Source organism: Dermochelys coriacea, chromosome 10 (assembly GCF_009764565.3).
Source record: "Dermochelys coriacea isolate rDerCor1 chromosome 10, rDerCor1.pri.v4, whole genome shotgun sequence".
NCBI classification, from domain to species: domain Eukaryota; kingdom Metazoa; phylum Chordata; order Testudines; family Dermochelyidae; genus Dermochelys; species Dermochelys coriacea.
Window position 1 is genome coordinate 19,809,522 of NC_050077.1, and position 22,467 is coordinate 19,831,988.

The following is a 22,467-nucleotide window of genomic DNA, read 5'->3' on the forward strand; positions in this document are numbered from 1 at the left end:
GCACTCCAAACACAGCGAGAGCAATGTGTTCACAAAGAAAAATTCAGCAGCAGGTAATAGCTTGGCCTTTGCCCCCTCTTAGCCCACTGTGCTCTTGGTCTGGTTAATGAAGTGTGTAAGGGGGTCAGGGAAGAACAATTGGCAGTGGCATAGCTAGCTGACACTTCCTTCATCCTTCAGGGTAAGGAAGGACCCTGGATAGCCATTGGATAGCTATGTAGCCTGTGCACAAAAGCATTAGATTGAGGTATGAAGAATGCATTTAGGGTTGCTGCTTTGTTTTTTTAAACTTTACCTCAAGTTATTTTCCTGAAGTCCTTGGTCATTATAAAAACAGCAAGACAGACTTCACCTTCTGCAGAGACTATAAATCCGATCTCCTCTGATGTACAGAAACTAATGAATTCTTGTGGTGCCTTCTTGGTCCAGGCCTCCAATCAGAGCTGTGGCAATATAGATGCTCCAGCAGGTGAGGACAATCAATGTCCTTTTTCAAGATGCTGAGACTATTGGTGGTGGCCTGATTTGTGTGCAGATATTTTCATCCTGCCTCCATGGGAATTGAGTTTTTAGGGGCTGTTAGGTAGGGGGTTTAAAATATAGAGGTTGATCTTTCAGCTGGCTGTGGGTTTCTACTGGCTATAGGTTACTACTCGGAGAGAATGAGATTAATTCCAATCTCAGCTATACGACCATTTAAATCCTGTGCTAAATGGCTGCATTAAGTTTAGCAGAGCTGTCCAAGTATTGATCTGCAACTAGAATTCAACCTGTTCAGCTTATTTCTGAAATATGAGTTTTTCTGACTGGAATGACAGGTGAGACCAAAGTATACCATAATCAACCTGATCAATGAAATTCTTCCAGGGATTAATTGACTCATGTTCTATACCTGGAAGATGACTTATGAAAAATGATCCAACCATAAGAAAACACGAGTTGCACTGATAAAGCACTATGCTTAATATAGTCTGGAGAAGATACTGAGTTTTTAAGTACAATTTTTGGGGTGGTATTTATCTGGAGTATACATGCTACAGATCCCATCAACAATGGTTGATCCACATATATTATATATGAATCCACATTTTGAGAGAGACAGACACTCTCATACCTCAACTTTTTTCATAATACAATTTCACAATATCAATCAGCTTTCATCAGTTGTACAGATATGGCCCCCAATTCCTCACAGGGTGGGGATTAGCTCCTTGTAACCTGACACTCACCCCACAAAAGAGAAGTGGGATCAGCGTCTCCAAGCTTGAGAACTTGACTCAGTCTTTTTGCTTCCTTTTTCTTAAAACAGAATTTCTTTTGTGGCCTACTGACCTGCATGAATTACATCCTCAAATACAGACTGCAAAACAAGAGCACATCGTATAGGGCCATGAAGAGTGAGGTCTTCAGATACTGAGCACTGAATACTTTACACAGGATCTGCAAGAGTGAAAACAGACCCAACTGAACTGTTTGGCTTTTCTGGGGAATCTCTGCTTCATCAGCTTGCTTCTTCTGCTCCGCAGTAAGACACTTCACCTGGGCTGCTGTTTGGTCATGGGAACTAAACAAAGAAGAGGATCACTTCAAAGCTGAACTAGAGACTACCTCTTTGCTCATCACTCCATCCTGAGAAGAGAGATCTGTAGACACCCACTTGCCAACAGTACCTAGAATGGGGGATGGGTGTTCTCACTGCAATGGGGGGACAAAGGTATTCATGGGTCTCTGGAATTAGCTTTCACCACTGGCCCATCAGAGCCCAAGTTTGTTTATACTTCTGTGTGGAAAGGGAATGTTCCACCCAATTCCTATATGGAACATCCCCTCAGAGCAGCCAGGACCACTCTGAAGGCATACACAAAATACTTGCATGTATTTTAGGAAGTACAGAAAACAGGTCTTGATGTCATCTATTAACCCCGATTCTAACCTCTTAGGGCAAGAATCAGTCAAAATGACTTCAGGTGACTTAAAACTGTAGTGGCTGGCATCCTACTAGCACTGAACAACTACATTCCCGCCAACCCAGTGCGGACAAGAGCATGGCCTTTCATTTTTTACATTGTCCCATGTTGACAGGCCATTGAAACATGAAAGTAGTAAAAGGCCAATCTAATGGGCAAATGCCATAGGAAGGTGTCCACCCGAAACATCTCACTATGGGACACCTAAGGAGAACATGTATGGGGTAATTGGAAAGCATGCAAGACCAGTGGGAGCCAGCACCATGGGAGCAGCCACAAGAGCTGCAGACTCGCCTGGGCCTTGCACAAATGCAATTTTCCCCCCTTCTGTCCCAATGCACTTCATTCCATGGCAGAAGCTTACAATCTAAGGCTATGTCTACACTACCCTGTAGTTTGGACTATGGGGGCGTGAATTGCAGTGCAAACTCAAGTAACTTCCCCATGTGGATGCTTTCTCTACTCAAAAGTACATAAAAGGATTACATACAAAGGAAAACAGGGCAAGTCATTCCACCTCTAAGTAACTTTGAAATATGGACTAGAGTGAGCTATATACAGAACAGATGAAGTAAAAGTCAACCCTCACTATGTGTAAGATTTCTATTAGCAATGCATGTTATTCCGATACAGTAACAAGGATTCAGTACAAAAGAAAAACCTGTAACAGGACTTTGTCAGACTCCTAACCCTTGTTGAAAGCCTGAAGTAACTTGAAAAAATTAATTCCATGATTTGGTAACACTAAATACAAACAAACTAACTTACCCACATTTTTTCTGAATCATTTAAGCTACAAAGCCATCATAATGAAAAGTAATTGCCATTCACTACATGCAAATGCTTTTGGATTTGTGTGCAGATACGATCCGGAAGGATTGTTTTTCAGAGTTAGTCTTATTTCAAGCTTTCATCTGCGGTTTACTTGTTAGTAGTTAACGAACTCTAAAAATAGCCAGAGCAAAGGCCATTAACATGACCCCATCTCACATTATTCTTATATATTTACATATCGCTGTGCATCTGAAAAGTAGATAGTTTTCTTAAATGCAAGTTTGTAGTAAGAGGCCATTGGTACTTAGTTCATAGAACACGTACTGCATTCCTTTAATTTATTTATTTATTTTAAATCAACTGCATGTGAAACTACAAATTGCACAGATGCATTGGAGATGGTTTGGTAGGAATCCTAAAGGTGAATGGACCGCTAGTATGGGTAGTCTGTGATATTACAAGAAGTCAGAGTAGATGAACTGCTGGTCCTTCGTGGCTTTAAATTCTATGAAATTAGTTAGAAATATGTTCCAAGAGCTTGCACTAAACAGATTGTTCCATTCCAACGAGAGATGTTTAGAACACAACCTGAAAGCTTCCCACCTGACACATTACCCCATCAATCCCTTCTAGCAAATATCTTAAATGTGCCCCAAAGAACTGACGCAAGCTTGTTCCAGAAGACAAGACTCCTGCTCCCACTTTCAAATCAGGAGCACCCCCATTTGATCTCAGATGTTAAAGCAGTGAACAAACAGTAGTTCGCACCCAGGGCCCAAGCAATATAACGATAGGACTTATAGATTATGGTGTGTAATATTGCTTATATTATGGTGTGTAATCCCGGCTCTGCAGAAGATGCCACCATGTTCGGCTGCAGTTGTGTGTATGAGAAGTCAAGGAGTTAAGAAGCAAGATAAGGGGTTTGACAGGGCAGCATGGAGCTGGATTTTTTATTATTATTATTATTACACTCCACAGGTGCTGTGAATTTGGGAGATGCAAATTCAAAAAAAAAAAGAAGATTATACTGTAAACGTTACTTCTACGTGGGTTATCTCCCTCTTGGAGCAGCCAGTGCAGAAACATCTACCAGTCTTTTTATTGAGTTTTGCTTGTAGGTTTGGATCCCAACTTTTAAGATAATAACTTTTGTTTTACTCAGTTTTTGGTTTGTCTTATCACTGCACAGTAGACTGACTGACACTCCCGGTTCACGTGGCAACTCATCCTCTAGATCCTGCACTTCTCTTGATATGGTGACTCGTCTGCCTCAAAACATGGTTCCCTCTGCTCCGCAGAGAAAAGGGGGGTTATTCAGAGCTCCCAGCCCCATCAAAATGCACACCAATAGGAAAAATCCCCCCTAGAAATGGAGAACCTTCCCCCCTCCAAAGAAGTTAGCATTAATGGCTTTACAACAAGATTGGGCCTTTTTAGTACTGCACATAGGATTGTCTCTTCCTCCATGGAGCAAACAGGTCTTGCACAGTTTCCAAGCAACAAACAGAAGTGGCTGTAATGAAATTTATATGCTGCAAAGAGAGAACAGAGTTGAGATTTGATAGACTTTTACAAGGCAGAGGCCCCACAGAAGGAGACCAAACACGGTATGCATTACACAGGAACAAAAGTTAGCAGTGGGTGTTTGGAATCAAGGGAACAGAACAAACAGTACTGTTCTAATTCACCCCCTCATGCCAGCACTGTGCCCGCTTACCAACCACCATCAAAAGACAGAGGCGGTGAAGTGGGAAAATGCATCTTTCACCCAGGCCAGGCTTGCATGTGCAACACACAAAAACATTCAGCAAACCCAAAAAAGGGAAACAAGAAAGTTAGACTTGTCATGGGATGTAGTTATTTTTAAGCAGTGCTGCATGATTCAATATTTACGACACTCCTTTCTAGTCATAATTAACATCAGATCTGTGTGAGACACACCAATAGGTAACTAAGTCTTAAAGTGTGTGACATCATGAGGTACTGTTGAGATGTAGGCTCTACTCAGGTTTGGCCCGGCCATTCCTCCTCATGACAGACGGGCAAGCTGGGCCAAATTTGAGCGAGTACTGTAGTGACCTGGCACATGGGGTGGCACCACCACTCAGGTCTGGCCCATTGCGTTCAGAGCATAATTCACCAACTAGACCATTCAGGAGAACAGCTGTAGAGCAGGGAGGTCTGGTAAAAATCCAGGAAAGGCCTTGGAGGCTACACCTGATGATCAATGACCACATCCCCTAGTCTAAAAGTCAGCCCTTGGTAACCAAAAGAACCACCTTTATTTGCAAATGTTATTTTAATGGAACAGCTTTGCAGCGATAGCGCCACCTGAAAAGAGCAGCAATCGTCAACTGGGCATCTTGGGCACTACAAAGCACCCACATTGGGGAGCCAATCTTTTTTACATGCCACCTCTGAGAAGCTCTCTGCTTATTTCACATTGTAATACTGCCATAGTAACAGAGTTACCATGTAATCAGAGTACTATGATCTGCTCATCCAAAGCGCACACTTGCCCACATTCCCCTCAAAACAGGCCTCAGAACAAGGCTGATTATTCTCATCTATTAATTCTTTAACTGGTGATATTTTAGAGGCTTAGTTTTCAAGGCATGAACATCAACCTCCGATGCAGCCACAGTTCTCCAGGCCTTAAGCCCTTTGTCAATAATGGAGCAAACACTTTTGTCATTAAAAAATTACAAAAGGAATATAAAAATCAGGACAATCGTTTTCAAACAAAGAAAGTTTACTCCAAGTTCTTTGCAAATATTCCTATTTCTATTATATTCGTTACAAAAAATACCAAAGAAATTTTCAGTTTACTCAATTTTAAAGAATCATAAGTTACAAAAAAAATAAATAGCTTTTATTCTAAGGGAAGACACTTGTCTAGTTTTAAGGTTGGCAACATAACTTTCAACAGTCCACATTTCCAGAGTGGTAGATATTTGGATCCATCTGAACTCAAACTACAGTAATTCAGCAATCTTTCTATAGAATAAGACTGAATGAAACTTTTATTTTTCCTACTAAGTAAAAAACAAAAAAAAAACACTTGAGTTGGAGCTAGACTCCAATGTGAATTAAGCTCTCAAGCTATTCTGGAACCCACGCATTTTAATTAGTAAAAATATGTATATTTTTTGGAACAGTAAGAGCATTTTGCACAACAGTTAAGAATTAGCAGCAACAGCCACTAGAGAAGGTTTCTCCGTTTCCATAGGGCTAACGGTCCTGGATGTGGCAGGGCTTCTGTATTAAATGAGACAGTGAAATGCAATCACCAATAATACTACAACCAAATTATAATATAACTGACTCTGAAGCCTTCACTCGGGTAAATCCTTACTCACAAGAGTAACCCTTCCCCCATTGGTACTTTTCACATAAGAAAGAATCATTGAGTGAACAGAGTGTACAGAATTGGGTACTTAATATTGAAATACATTAATTTTTGCATTCAAGCAAGAGTTTGATGTTATAGTGACTTTCGACAATGATTGTGCCTTTTCACATCAATGAGATGGACATATTTCTGCAAACTTGCTGCTATAAAGTATAAACACATATGAAAACTTTAACATGATGCATAAAAGCACTGACCACATACAATAAGTGCCAAGACAAGACCTGATACATGACAGTATTTCATAAGGAATAAAAACATTGAGCCATATTACTAATCAATAAAATGTCCTGAGTGTCCCACGCCAGATGGTTCTTAAAATGGTAAATCTCAACTGAACAAATAGGTAGTATTTTACAAAGATTTTTTCCAGACAAAAGGACCTTCAGAACATAAGCAACTCAAAAGAAAGGATTTTCTTGCTTTCAGAAGACTAACATACATTTTTGGACTGCAGTTTAATCTTTTGCCTCAAATCAAACAGGTCTAAGTTGGGTCTTTAGCACAGTACATTCAGAACTTCTACTCCTTGCAAAATAAACCCTTAAGGAAAAAAGACTTGCATTTATGTAACTTTTATCTTCTTCATGTTAAACTTAGATTTTTCCAGGTCTGAGGTGGAAGCGTTTGGTTTGAGTAGCAGAACAAAGGAAGTCTGAATTCTCAAAATCCTCTCAATGTGTATAGTCAGTCAATTTCCACCCCTTTTCCCCCCCACACATACAAGCTAAGTTCTTGTATTATACCAAATCCGAATCTTTGGCCATACTATAGAAAATGCCTTTCTTCTGAAGTAGATTGGCTGGGGAATCACACTCCACAATTTCACCTTTATCAAGGACTATAACTCTAAAACAAGAAAAGAAAAAATGGTCAAAATACTGACTTATTTGGAATTTTAGCAATCTTAGCATAGCAATCTTCACATTCAGCCTGCATTATTTTCCCATGGTTATTTTCAAGAGCTTTCACAAAAAGGTGAAATTTGTCCCTGACCTCACTGATCCTATTGCAGATAAGCACAGAGTAAATCGGTGTAGACTTCCTAAGCAAAGCAACAGTGTTACTGTAACATTAAGGCTGTGAAAGCAAGCTCTGAGAAGTCAGGAAACCCAGCGTTCAGAGTCGAAATGCTACCCCCAACTTGCTGACAGCTGGGAGAAAAATACTGCTAATACCCCCCAAGAGGGAGCATCGACCAAATGTGGGGGGGCTTCCGCTGCATTAATGGCTGGAATGCCTGAATTAGTACTGAGTGAGTGTTAATAGAGGTGGTGAATACCTGCAAGTTTGGTGGGGATACAATGCCCACTTCTCCTGCTTTGTCCCATCCATAGTGTGGCTCCCCAGTCCAATTACAGGGGTCACAGAAAAAGTGGAAGGGTAGAACACCTGAGTCAGGGGCTTATCAAGTTTTGATTCCTACCCCCCACTCAGAGAAAGAGGGAACATTATGAATCTACATTTCAATTGTAAGAACAAGTGCTGCCCTCAGCCACATCTGTGCAAGCATGCTGTGGACAATGGAGTTGCAAAACGATAACCCAGGACAGAACTTGACCCTCAGCATGCTTACACTGGCGATACGGACACACAAAGAACTCACGAATTTCAGCTGATAACAGATCTAGCAAACGTAAGGAAAAAATATTTTTAAAAGTTGATTGGTGTCCATTTTTGGTTAACATCGATTCCTATTCATGCAAGATACAGACACTAAAGACCATTCTCCCTTTGCAAAAGCTGCATCACTTTACCTTTCATAGTCCATAATAGTGTTTAGACGATGTGCTATAGTTAAAACAGTGCAGTCTTCGAATTGAGTCCTTATTGTTGACTGTATAAGGTTATCAGTTTCAAGATCAACAGCAGCAGTGGCTTCATCTAAAACCAAGATTTTGGACTTTCGAAGTAGAGCCCGAGCGAGGCACACCAGCTGACGCTGTCCGACACTTTTTTTTAAAAAAAAAAAAAAGTTAACTGTAAGAAGAAACTTGTATTTTGTTTCACATCTTAACTTTGTTACCTGTACAATCTTCTGTGAGTTTTAGGTGCCAAGAGTCTGGCAAGCTTCAGATATGGAATGAACTTCAAGTTCTGTTATTTCTTCTCTATAAACGGAGGGTGTCTTACTACAGCTTCTTAATTCTTTAATTTTTAAAGAGCTTTCGTTTTTAGAAAGGTACATGGAAACCATTTGTAATGTGTAAGTACACCAGCTTATAGTATTTAAACAGTGCAGACTGTGGCAAAGTTCTCCATAGTTTTGTATTTGAACTGGTTTGGTGGCCAATTTACAATCAGTAGATTAAATGTGTTTATTTAGGATTAGTACTGCAGTTATATTACAGCTGCAGTATGAAACCTGCATTCGTTAGGTACAATTCTCTCTCCAAATTGTAAGCACTACGGCAGCCTGAAGTTAACCAAAAATCTCCCCAAATTGCCCAAGCCAATAAATATGAATTAATATATTTAACTTACTATTTCTTAAGTATGTACTTTCACTTACATGGCTTAAAGTTTAAAATATTTTCAAAAACACCTAATTGTGTCTCTGGCAATTTCTCATTAAAGTTTCTCTGTTTCCCCAACACAAGATAATTAGGTCTTATGCAGTGAATAAAAACTACAATGTTTATTTATATTTTTAGGTCTGTTTTGATGTCTGAGATGTATTTTAAGGTCCACGGGTCAGGGATCTCATGTTTGTACTGCACCAATCATGTCACAAGTAGTAAAATTGAACCTGTAGTCTGAAATAAAGTGGGAACATACAAGCGTATACGTTTCTCATATGCTGTCAAAAGTTTTAGCTTTAACAGTAAATTTTCACTGAAAAATTTTACTGTACCTTAGATTCTCCCCACCTTCAGAACACTCATGATTAAGTTTATCAGGAAGAGACGAAACAAAATTTTTCAAGTGAGCCAATTCCAAAGACATCCAAATTTCTTCATCAGAGTATTTGTCAAAAGGGTCAAGATTCATACGCAGAGAGCCAGAAAATAATACTGGATCCTAGTCAGAAAACAACATGCACTCAACACTTCTACATACAAAGAATATGGCAAATGTTCAAGAGATTTCATTTAAATGGCAAAGGAAATGGTATATTTTGTAAGCAACCCAAGGAATATAATTAATTATAACAAAAGATCTTTTGAGTTCAATTATTTTTAAATAAAGTAACTTGTTTCTTGCTTGGAAAATGCATCTGCAGAAAGAACCTCAGACTAGTTGCAATACCAAAGAATATATAGAAACAGCTTCAATTTAAATGCCAAAACATTTTTTTCAAATAAAATGGCATGTGAAAAACAAACTTCAAAATACACTCCCACAAGATTCAAAGTCCAAACTGGCTGCATCAATAAATGCATCATGCATTTACAATCTACTTATTGCATTTCCTCTTATGGCAGTTAGGGATAGCAAAGCTGAAATCTAATATGGAATGATCAAAAAAGGGCAAAAGCAATATAATCCCCTGACGTCAAACCTATTACCCAGAACCTAGACAGATGAATTGCAGAAAACCTTTTGCAATTATTTAAATCCAGTTCCGTCTTTCATTACTATAAATAGGCAGAAAAGCGTGTACACTAAAAGCTAGTAACTTATAAACACAATAGTTTTAAAAACTGAATTCAAAGACATTTGACCACCAAGCCTAGGGTGCGGAATTGACTCAGTCATGTGGCAATTTGATAAGCAGACATCAAGCCCAAAACAAAAACATGATCCTAAACCCTCAACACTGGAGTGCCCTGTGGCAAAGCTCCATATGATTAATGTTGTTTCTTACTGTTCCTAAACAGAAGTGAACTGCGGAGACCACACTTGATCTGCCAAGTTATTGTCAAAACAGAGTGAAATGTATTGTGTTCTAGTGTAATTCTAGTGAGACGTCTCTACCCTGTAATATGCAGTCTATATATGCCCTCTATTGGTCCAGAAGCACTAGAGGGTTCTAAACCTACTGAGGCCCACATCATGCCAGCTGCACTACCTGGTCAGAGCAATTTGCAGCATCAGGACCTACGTGACTATTGAAAATCTATTACAAGGCGTTAACTGAATGAGTTCATAATTTCAGAAGGCCCTGGATCCTGCCTCCATGCCAGCAAACCAATTCAGATCCAAGTTTGATTTGTTACATAAAGAAAATGAAACATGCCTAAGCCAGCACAAAAGCCTGATCCAAAGTCAACTGAAGTCAATGGAAAGAGTCCCATCGACTCCACTGGGTGTTGAATCAGACACTAATAAGGTATATTAATAAAATATGCATTCAGTTGATTAAAGCCTCAATAGCCATAAATCAATTATGGTATTGGCAGGAACTTTGCACCTACCTGGGGAATAATGGTGATCTTGAACCGCAAGTCATGGAGCCCTATTTTTGCCACGTTAACTCCATCAATAATAATCTCTCCTTCTGCTGATTCATTGATTCGAAATAAACCCAGAGTAAGGGAGGATTTTCCAGCACCTGTTCTTCCAACTATTCCCACCTATTAGAAGACACACAAAGTAGTTATTTAATAATTCTGGGGGAAAGGATAAAGTCAAAGTGCCACCGAGAATCTCCTGAAGTGGACACAATTTCAGATGTAATCCATACATCTACCCAGTACAAAGCAACTATGTTAAGAAAATGGAGAACTAAGTCGGCACAAGCAACCGATGGTGCATATATACAGAAAATGAAAATATCCTTCAAACAGCACATCAAAATTTCAGTGCACCTGGAAAAGCTTTGGGACTTTTCTGGACAGGAAAATGGAATTGTGGTGAAAATGTGAAGTAGAGAAGTGCTGACAAAGTTCACATCACACCTGTTCCTTTCTTTTGTATGTGTTTTGTAGTTTCAGTTGTAGAGCTATAGGTTTTGATCTTGTTTTTCCACCTAATTTAGGCTACAATTGTGCTCATTAACATAATACTCAGTTGCATGCCTGATTAGGAAGTTACATAAACATGTGCCTTTCTTGGATTTGTGCTTGCATACTAATATAAACTGCCTTGCATTTATTTTTAAATAAAATATATATTAACCTACATAAAAAAGGATGCACAAGTCAGTAAAATGTGGTACATGACACATGACTTAGGTTTTTAGCAGTAAGTGCAGTTTAAACTTCATCAATTTGCCATTTCATTTTACTTGTGTTGAATAAAACAGGCAACTGGTTAAGGTCACATATTCTCCAGTACAGTCATTTGTATTTCTATACCAAAAGAGCACACGCCCAGGAAAACAGTGAGCATGTGCAACCCACAACAGGGGTCTTGTCCCACTTTAGCTGGCAGCTGTAGTGGGCTCTTATTGTCTTATAAAGACCAGCCACTGAAGGACTTATTCTTTTAGCTCCAATGGTAGAACCTCATCCTTTTAGTGCTGAAAGTCTCAGGGCTCAAATCCCATTGTCAGCTGAAGTGCTATATGCATATGATAGCTTATAAAACACAGTGTGGGTATAAACAGCTAGCCATGTTACTTACCTTCTCTCCTCCGTTTATAGTAACATTTATGTTTTTCAAAACTAAATCCAAGTCCTCCCGGTAACGTAAGCCATAGCCTCTGAACTCCACTTTGCCTTCATGAGGCCAGCTGTTTGGTGGAGCAGTTTGCTCAGTACACCATGGAGCCTGAAAGAACAATTGCCCACCCATTCAGGGCAAATTTGGCTACATTGAAGACAATGAGGTTACAAGGTATAACCAAGGGCAAGATTCGACTCTAAAGTTATGAAAAATGTGTGTCTTGACTAAAACAAGCCTCCCGGGATAAGTCTCTCTACAATTGCTGATGTGAGAACAGCAGACAGCAAATATGACAAACTGGTCATGCAACAGAAAGAATGAGGAGTACTTGTGGTACCTTAGAGACGAAAATTTGAGCATAAGCCAAGTACTCCTCATTCTTTCTGCTGATACAGACTAACACCCCTACCACTCTGAAAACTGGTCATGCAACAGTTACACACTGTGGTGCCAACCCAAAGAGCCAGGTTTAGAACTAGAAGAAGCTTGCCTGAGACAGAGAAAACTGAACACTTTGCATGGTGGTAATGAATGAGTTCTGATTCAGACTTCAGTGGGTGTGTAAACAGAGCAGGGTTTTCACCCTAATCAGCAGATATATTAAAAGCAGAGATCCCAGTGGATTCATTACTAGAGCCAATTAAAAACATTCTTAAAAATCAGGAAATTTTCCAAAAGCTTTTAGTTTGGAGGAACCACAAGTGGAAAGGAGTGAGGAGGAACTCTCTGGTTTGTACCCCATCCCAGACATAACTCAGACTGGGCTGGGTTTCGATTTGAGGGTTTGGGCTTCCTATGAACACATTGCCCAAAATAAATAATGTGGGGGAAGAAGGTTAAGAGGAGAAAACACACATAACCAAAAGAAGTTTACATGAGTCATCATCAGACTGAAAATGAATTTTGCATAGCTCCATTTGTTAATTTAGCATGGACTAGACAGAAGACAAAGGCTTCCTACAAATTAAGTGCATACAGTGATAGAGAAAACAAATGCTAGAAGTGAAGAAAAATACTGGCGAAGTTAAGATTCTGCCACTAGGCGGCACTCTCAGCATTAAGAAAGAAGAAAACAACTAGCTCTTAAAAAGCAATTTCCAAGTACAAATATCTCTGGATTCCCTTGTCAGTAAGGGCTGAGATTCCATGAATGCAGCAAATTCAGCCCACTAGCAGAATGGCAAGAAACATCTTAGAGTAAATTCTTCTGTTCAGAAACCAATACTGTCGTCTAGCCAGTTAGGAGGCAGGTTGACTGATTTGAAAGGAAGTCCCCCTTCTGTCCCATTAGAAAGGCAATGACCGTACAATGCAAGCCTGAAGAATTGGTTAATAGCACGGAAGATCTTTAGACATAATTATACAACCTATTAGCCACAATGTACCTCTTTCTCCATTTCAGAGTATTCTTTGACTCTTTCCACAGCGACAATGTTAGTTTCCAGCTCAGATGACATGCGAACCAGCCAGTTTAAGTATGTTGTAACCTGCAGAAAATTCCTAAATGGAGCGTTTACAATACAAATGGACATCAACATAGAGAAGAACATTTAGCATGCAATACTGAGATGAAAACCCGAAGTACCATCTGCTCATTAAATGCACAACACAGCACTTGACCTTACCTGGGATGGGATGGGATGGGAACAACTCGCCACCTTCTACGATTATGAAATGCAACTGGGACATGTGCAATGGGAGCTGTATAAGTATAGAGCAGAACTTGGCCACTAGTGTGACCCTGAAACCAGCTCCCCATTTGTCCTGCTGGAGTCAGTGTCTCACGTCACAACTTTGTTTCATTATTTCAAAAGGTTTCTCCTTTCAGCGCCTCCCACATAAGAAAGCCCCACCCCACCTGGACTCTAAATCTCATCTGTAAACATTTTCCCCATCACATTCTCCACAAATCAGTTCTCTCTCCAGGACTTGTTTAGTTTCATGATGTATTTGGGGATTCAGTTTGTACTGACAAAACCTATTTATGACTATAGACAGATCAATTCTCAACTCCAATTCCATTACAGATTTACCAGGTGGATGTGGTCTTAAAGTGCAGAAAGATTTCCTGAAGTATATTACCTGCAATGAATAGGACACTGACAGTCCAACTAATCCAGGGCTGAGGCTATTGCGAGCAATCACTGCAAACAGCGCCGCAAAGAAGACTATACAGTTCCCCACACATTCCAGCCGGACAGCCAGCCACCTGCAAGACACAGACAAGTGATTCCATTTTCCAGAAATATCTGATGAAAAAACGAACAAAAATTCAGAGTGAACATGCTTAAATTCATATCTGTTTTTTTTTTTAAAATATATGGTTACACTGAGGCATTTACATCTACTCCTCCCCTTTTTGCCAGTGACATGGGAAGTGACATATTTGGAGCTATCTGATCATTTCCAGAAGCATGGGGCGCAGAAGCATATGAAAAACTCTTGGGGCAGAAATTCCTGTTTTAACCTTGAACATGTTGGGTCTCAGGTACCAACACAGCCACAGCTCAGCTAAATGAACATGTAGAGAAAGTGAAGAGAGGAGCAAAACTTCCTCTGAAATCAATTACCCGAGTAACAGAGCGAGGACTGCACAACTGCACCCTCGCTATGCCACTGCTGTCTATGTGCTGACCCAACAATCACGCCCATTTACCTGTTTGCAACAATGCTGGGAAAGTACGCTTTCTGATTTTCATCCACTTTTAAGTCACTCTGCTGTTTGAAACGCGTCTGCTCCTCAAAGGCTCGAATGACACTGACACCCAGGAGAGTCTCGTTAAAGTGAGAATACACTGGAGAGCGGCTGACAGATTCAAGACGTTTCAGCTGACGAGAGGTGGCCACATAAAATCTCTGGAAATCAAGTTGAGTAAAACACTGAGTTCAAAGGCACAGCACAGCCTGGATACGACTTCAACTATTATTAATTATAGGGAGTCAAGGAAGCCAACTCTCACCCAGACTTTTACTCCGGATAAGAGTACTACACATCACTTTGAGAAATCCAATTTGCTTCTACAAAAATACACTGATTCATGGATTTTAAAACCAGAAGAGATCATACGACTATCTAGTCTGACTGCGTTTTTAAGAAGCATGGTAAAAACAGCATTGTGGGGGCCCGTGTTTGTGATCGCCAAATGGCCGAAGATCACATTTTCTCACACCAGGAAGATTTATTTTCCCCTCATATGCTGGTCCTACAAGCTCAGTCTGGGATCTGAGAGTAAAGCTGAGTTCTGTTTGGCTCAGGCACCACCACCAGGAAAAAAAGATTCAACAACTGGAACTTGGTCAACAAACCCACTGATACAGGAGCCAAAAAAGAGAAGCCAATTCCCTTTCCCGTGGCTATATTGGCTCTGCAGGGAAAACCAGAGTAAAGCACTGAAGTGGGGTTTTTTTTGGGGGGGGGGGGGAGGTTTGCCACTAAAGTAAGCAGGAATGACAAACACAGAAAGCAAGACTGGAGAGTAAAAAGGCTGCTGTCAATCCTATCTTCTCCCTGTTTTAGGCTCACTTTTCTGACTATACCTGCACTTTCTACATCTGTGCCTCTCTGAAGCGCACACACATTGTTTGAATTATAGGAGTTTCTTTCCAGTGTCCTATTCAGACAGGCAAAGTAGAGAATGCTCAGCTACTGGAAATCCAGCAAGCTGACGGGCGTGCCATGCACAGTGCACTTCAGATAGTATTCGAAAATGGTCAGTCAAACATGGACTCAAGACACATTAAAATCTAAAAGCTAAGTAACAAAAGGAGAGGAGAGAGACACGCTGGCGAGAGAGCTCAATGGCTGACGTTCCCTACCTGCACAAAGAAGTAGACAAGTCCCAGCGGCGGAATGATGATGGCAGCTATTGGTGTAGTCAAGAGAATGATGATGCAGGCCCCCATGACGTTCAACAGTGAGCCCATGAACATTTTGATTATCTGAGGAATCACAGAGTCTATGGTGTCCATCTCTTTAGAGAACCGGTTCACTAAGTTTCCACTGGGTGTTCGTTCAAAAAAACTCATTGGAGACCTAAGGACACTGTGAAGCAGGCCAATGTGTAGGTGTCGTGAGGCAAATATCCCCCCTATTGACACAGCCATTGAGTAGCCAAACACAGCAATACCTGAAAAAGAAAACCAAGTTGACAACTTCTTTTCCCTCCCAGGGCAGAAACATTTTTCCCAATTATGTTTATTCTTTGTTTGTAATCAATGAAATCTAAAACCACAGTCCATTTAGTCAACACAAATTCAAATCAATCAACCCTCACTGAAGGCAGCAGATGGTGTTCTGAACTAGTTGGACTGAGCAGTAAAAGACTCTTCAGTGAAAAAGGAAAGCTCATCTGAAGGAACATGTGATTTCAGAGTATTTGGCACACGTGGCCTGCTTACACTCTGCACCACTTTTTTAAAGTGTTTATTTCTCGTTGCAATACTGGACATGGCAATTCCGAAGAGAAGTGGGATATTGCGTGCTTAATTTCAGGTCAGACAAAGCCTATTTATGCACAGCACAGACCTAACAGGCAGCAATTGTGCAAGCTTCTCCTGGATACTCTGTCAGCGTGTCTGAATCCTGAGGTGGCAGGACCCGTGCAGCAGTGAGAGGATAGTTTAGTAGTCCACATGGCTCCGGCAATCCTTAGCTGCTGCTCTAGAACTACCAGTAAGGCTGCCAAAGAAGATCAAAAAGTGTGGCAGCTCCTGACCACTGGACAGACTCCATTCATTTCATACAGGTCAAAGAGCCATCAGATGGTGGTAACTTTCAGTCATCACAGACTTGGGATGGATTTGAACCAGCCACCCAGAGGCTAAAGGTTCCAGATCCCATAACCATATGCATTCTAGCTTTGTTTCTTACATTAAAAGAAAACCAAATTCACTAAACTGAATAGTTTATTGCCATTAGTTAAACCTTCCCATAAAAAGCAAAATAAAATTCATGGCAGCGAAAGGAAGGCCTGAGGAAGCCTTTGTGCAGTGCTGGACACACCAAGTCACTGATCTTTTTAGCATTTGGCTTAATATTTTGAACCAGTCAATTAGTTTTAAAATAGCTTAAACAGATAATTCCAGGCAAACCTTGAGACATTCCCAGTGCTCCATACACTCCTAGCCGGACGTGCGTGTACTGCTGAGTCCCATTAATAATGGGATCGTCTGTCCATAAACTTAGCCAGTAGTTGGAAGCCAGGGCGGCTGTATGGTTACAAATAAAAAGGAAGATGCTCAGAAAAGAGATAAAGAGTCCAATGGCTTTCATATATTCCCAGTACATGGTCGCCTTTACCTAAAGATGCAAGAGGAAAAATAAAAAAGGTCACTTTACACAGGAAGTGTGAGGCCTAACACACCCATATATGTAATCACCACCTACAGGATGGTGAAATCAACATATTATGGCAGGCCACAAAATACCTACTAGTCCTGTCCCAGAAAGATAATGCCTGGCAACACCAGTGCCACATTCTAACTGCATGCCTTGCAAAGGTTAGCTCAGTGACCCACAATTGCCCTGGGATGTTGGTAGGCTCTGCTGCCTTTACACACATGGAGAAAGTGACAGAGATTAAGCGACTTCCACAAACTCACATAGGAAATCTATGGCAGAGCCAGGAATAGAATTTCTGTTTCTGGGCTTTAGCCATAAAATCCTCCCACCTTTTAACTGGAGGAACCAACCTCGGGGGGGAGGGGGGGGTACTACAACCAAAGGAAAAACTGAGCCCAAGGTTACTTCCCAATATAAGCTACATTTAGAGAAAGATTCAAGTGAAATAGTTGTCATCTATGCTGCAGCAGAGAAGTATTTTCCCTCCCAAAGCACTAGTTTACAGATCTCTTACAAAAACCCTCCACATGCTGGGATTCAGCATTTGGATCTGACAGTGGAAACTTGGTTTTCAATTCCAATCCCTCTAGAGTGGGGCTCAGGTCACAGAGCTGGTCACAATGTTGTAGCCTCTTTCCCAGAAGTGACCGCAATAGAGTTATAATTAGCAGCTGAAATTTTCACCTCATTTTTTTCCAGCTTTCCAGGTAATGGTGCTAGCCACACCAGTTTAAGTGAAGCTCTCATTTCCTCCCTCTCTGCCCTTTCTGGGCCTACAAACAAACCTGGGACACGGATTTAATAGCATAGAGTATAGAAACAATCAATGAAGTTACAATGAAGTCAACTAAAAAAAAGTGTTCACCTCCTTCCCAAAACTAGTTACTTGCTCTTTGCAGAGATGCTGGAACAATTTGTATAGTAGGAGTGCTGTGAGGCACTGTAAACCCTGTATATCAGGTGTCTCAAATTCCAATCACCAAGAGGGCCACATGAGGACTCTTACATTGGCCCAAGGGCCGCATCACCCCCGCCCCCCCGCTCCATCCCCGCCCCTGCCTGCTGGGTGCAGCAGGGGGCTCCGGGTAGGGGCTTGGGGTGCAGGAGGAAGTGCAGTGTGTGGCAGGGGGTTGGAGTGTGGCAAGGGCTCAGGGCAGGGGGTTGGGGTGCGGGGTGCAGGAGGGGTTCAGGTTCTGGTCCAGCACCACTTAACTTGAGTGGCTCTGGGGTGGCAGGGGTGCTCCCTGCCTACCCTAGCCCCATGCCACTCTGCTCCAGGAAGCGGCAGGCACCCTGTCCCTGCAGCTCCAGGGGGAGGGGGAGCAGAGAATTCCATGTGCTGTTCTTGCCTGTGGGTACCTCCCCTGAAGCTCCCATTGGCCGCGGTTCCCCATTCCCGGCCAATGGGAGCTTTGGGGGAGGTACCCACAGGCAAGAACAGCTCACAGAGTTCTCTGCTCCCTCTCTCCCCGTGGTCACAGGGAAGCGGTGCCTGTCGCTTCCCGGAGTGGCGTGGGGCCCTCAGCATCACGGGGTTGGCAAATCATAACCCTGTGGGGCCAGATCTGGCCCTGGGCCATAGTTTGCCCACCCCTGGCCTGGAGGTAGGCTGGGGACGGGACTGGGAGGGGGCTGTGGGGAGCTTGGCAGGCCACAGGGAAAAATCCCATGGGCCGTATGTGGCCTATGGGCAGTGTGTTTGAGATCCCTGCTGTATATAAGGGAAACCACTTCAAACCAGGGGGTGCTGCAGCACTCCCAGCACCACTAGTTCCAGAGCTTATGGCGTTTTGCTTGTACGTTTGAATGCTATTATCTCCTGAATCATAGGGATATTTGATCAACTAAATTTGGAAATGAAAAGAAATAATTAAATCTCACCCTCCCAGTCTTTGCTGTGTCAGCCTCCGTAAGTCTCCAAGCATTCTTTTCTGCTGGTGCCTTCTGAAGCTCTGTTGTACTAGCCTGGTTCAAAGACTTCCCTGTTTCTCCACTGTACGTTGATGAGTTACTAAGTTGTCTGAAAAAACATATTTTTAAACAAGCCATCATAAGAGGGACCACTTGTTTACTTGGCAAATGGATTTCAATGACCTAGATCTACAAGTCTGGATACAATCTTACTCTGTGCTTCGCTGAGCCAGACAGAAACCTCCCTAGAAGGAGAATGCATGAGATTGTTCAGCAATAACTCACTCTTCTCTACCTGATTGCCTCCTTACCACCTGACGACAAATGCATCAGAATAAGTACAAAATGATGGACTAACAAGCCAGAGAGGGGTTCTTGCTTGAGCAAACTCAAGGAAGAAAGATTCCTTAGTTTAAAAAAAAAAAAAAAAAAAAAAACAGCCTTTCTGTATCCTGCCATTGTATTGTGCAGATGCACGGACTCAAGAGTATTCCCATCATCAGCAGGATTGGAAAATTAAATACATTGAATACATTACTCGTCAGCCTTCAAAATTTGCAGTCAAATTACTTCTAGAAATGGGCATATTCATCTCTATGATGTTTAAAGGAGAAATGGAATGACTTGTGGGTATCCTGAACTGAAGCTTCCCTACAAAATGCAAACCCGTGTGTGGAACAGGCTCAGATTTTCATGGGATATTCAATTTTTGCTGGCACGTGAACTTCCTTAGCACAAGGCTTACACTACGGAACGACAAAACAACCTTAGATGTTCTCTTTGGGAAGCATGAAGGATAGAGACTTTATTTTCCAAGTCTTTGCTCAGGTCAAAAAAGACATTTAAGACTTTTAATCATTTAAGGAAACTCATTCTCATGAAGAGCAGAAATAGTGTACTTTGCACAGTAAGAGCAGGCTGCAAACTGTCCAGCATAAAGCAGAAGAAAAAGATTAAGGGCTTGTCTAGGTGAAGAGAAAGTGCACAGAACTATGGGCTGTAAATGTATAACATACTAGTGTGCCGCACACTAACTGTCCATGTAGACCCCACTACTGAGCACTAACAGTTCCCTAGTGCACTTTGACCTACTCTGCTTTGAAACAACTACACACCTACGTATCGGTTTTCCTGTTGCTTCATTTGCGAGAACACCATTTTCCATATGCTTTCCTTCTTTCAGAGTTGGGCTGTTTGCATCTGTAGGAAAAGCAAAAATGAACAAAGTTGGCCACAGCCAGAGAAGTCAGAGTCAAAACCCAGTCAAATATTTCATACCAAAATTGCACCCAAAGGGGAGAACACAATTAAGCAATTAATACTCTATATGGTAATTACTTCTAATTAGGTTTTAACAATACTTTTTAGCATTAGTTTGAATCTTAATCTTATGAGCAAATGCAAAAACAGAACATTATGCTCCTTTCCCTACTCAATGCACACTAATTTTAATAGTTTGAAATAGAGTTAAGAGAAAAGTGTTTCACACTAAAGCACACATCAACTTCATAGTACAGTACATGTTAGGGCTAATTTAGGAGGATGCTCTAAGCTTTTTCTACTCTTCAAAAATTCATGCCTTGACTATTCATAAAAAGGCAAAAAGTTATTTTTATTTTAGAGCAAACTGGAAGCCACACAAGTTTTTTCTGGATTTTTAGTGCAGAGGCAGGAGATACATTCAGAATAACTTGGAGAATGCTGGCTTTCCTTCCGTACCCTAAAACAAACACCACTACACAGCAGGCAAACAACTTTCCAATAGGATTAATCAAGTACATGCTACTGAGGCTGAGTAAATAGAAAGGCCTTTCTATAAATCTAACATTAAGCAAAAAAATAGGTGTTACGTTCCCCCTTAATACATCTATATAAATCTATTCTATTAAGAAGAGGCAGTATTGCCTTTAGGCAAGTTAACCCGAAACTCTTAGAAAACCAACTCAAAATTTGAAGTTTATGTAGCTTGTGAAACAGTAAAGATAAACAACAAGAATTAATTTCAAAGCTTTCTCCAGGCAGTTTAATGAAACTCTAGGAAACAGTGTCTAGTGTGGCTATCAGCTCCTGACATTTATATTTCATCATTTTCCACACACAAATCAAACAACTTTTTTCCCTTAAAGTACCACCTTCTCTTAGTTTGGGCAATAATGTTTCCATGTATGCAGGGCTGTTCAGTGTTTAACCCAGAAGGAATTCTGCACACAAACATTCTTAAAGAGGCTGAATACAGCCAAAAATAGTCAGTTTGTATCTATTAGGAAAAAAAGCATTTAATAGGGAGACAATTATTTAGACCTAAAAACGTTTGTTTTGTTAAAAATGAAAGTGTTAACTGTTTCCATGAACTATTTTTCTGAACAACCACCTAACCAACTCCACTGAATCACAGCTGTTTGACTTATGGCATTCTCTACTGCGTTTGCAAATGAAACACTGACACATCGTGCTAATGCCAGAGAGTCAGAAAGCTAAACTGATCGGTGCTGTTTCAATGTCCATGATGAGTGAAGTGCAAACAGTGAATAAAACAGCATAAATGAAAACTTCACAATATTAAAACTAAGAAATTTACAAATGAAAGTCATTAAAAAAGAGAAAATATATTTAGGTTTTTGGGTTTTACCCAGACAGTATTTCTTTAGGAGAACTTCAAGCATTCAAAATTCCTTTCAATTGTAAAGACTGAATTTAATGGCAACCCTTATTCCACTTTAAAAAAGCCCACAGCTCCCAAACGGCTCTTCAAAGTCAGATTTAATTTTGTACGCGATAAATATTTCTACGCATGTTGAATACAGTATTTGAGAAACAAGGAAAGCTCTCAGAAGTATAGTTCATCTGGCACCATACCAGTGAGGATGCAAACTCACTAACAACTATCCTTATTTCATGTCTTTAGTCACCACTGAAGAATTCCTTTTCAAATCATACAGTCGTATAGTTAGAACACTAAACAGGCATTAGAGAAAGGAAATGAAGAAATCATTAACGCACCAATCCTGCAAACTCTCATGCATGTTAGTGGTCTTGTTTAATTTCATGCGATTACTCACATGCATAAGCATTTGCAAGATTGGGCCCTCAATTTCCATCTTCCTGACAGGTTTGTTGTTTAAGAGACAAGACCCATCTCACCCGTCAATGGGATATTCAATAAGGATTTCCATCTTTCATATTTATTTTCCCCCCCCTGCCAAAAAATTAGGCTGCATTGAACTAAAACTTTAAAAACCTAACAGTAAAAGTTTAAAAGACTTTTTATAGTGTTTACTCTCGCCAGATCTAGAAACATACCAAACTTCCTCATTGTGAAATGGATTAAGAGGGGCCATTAACATCTGGAAGGGGGTATTGTAATGAATATTTTGAGTTTAAACATATACACTGACTTTTCCAAAACCATGCACATCTTTTATAGCACAGTCAACTATTTCCACTATCTACATGCAGAAAAGCACCTGAGCAAACCAACACAAACCTTCCTTGTCTTCTCCTGTCTTTGG

The 22,467-nt window shown here is 40.8% G+C and overlaps 1 protein-coding gene across 5 annotated transcripts in view; it reads right to left on the minus strand.

Moving 5' to 3' along the window:
- Nucleotides 1-6,868: 6,868 nt before the first annotated feature.
- Nucleotides 6,869-22,467, minus strand: part of LOC119862204 (multidrug resistance-associated protein 1) — an 84,604-nt gene continuing 69,005 nt past the window's right edge. For 3 of the 5 annotated variants that reach the window (XM_038418476.2, XM_043494120.1, XM_043494123.1), the window contains 12 exons: nt 20,074-20,158; nt 18,929-19,067; nt 16,798-17,005; nt 15,523-15,833; nt 14,363-14,562; nt 13,789-13,915; nt 13,092-13,193; nt 11,665-11,811; nt 10,515-10,673; nt 9,011-9,177; nt 7,914-8,108; nt 6,869-7,005 (listed from right to left, as the gene is read on the minus strand). In XM_038418476.2, coding sequence (XP_038274404.1) covers nt 6,897-7,005; nt 7,914-8,108; nt 9,011-9,177; nt 10,515-10,673; nt 11,665-11,811; nt 13,092-13,193; nt 13,789-13,915; nt 14,363-14,562; nt 15,523-15,833; nt 16,798-17,005; nt 18,929-19,067; nt 20,074-20,158 — 1,949 coding nt within the window. In that variant the 3' untranslated portion in view covers nt 6,869-6,896. Of the gene's footprint in view, nt 7,006-7,913; nt 8,109-9,010; nt 9,178-10,514; nt 10,674-11,664; nt 11,812-13,091; nt 13,194-13,788; nt 13,916-14,362; nt 14,563-15,522; nt 15,834-16,797; nt 17,006-18,928; nt 19,068-20,073; nt 20,159-21,090; nt 21,609-22,467 lie in introns of those variants that run through there. The other 2 variants (XM_043494122.1, XM_043494121.1) reach the window with 2 other exon arrangements.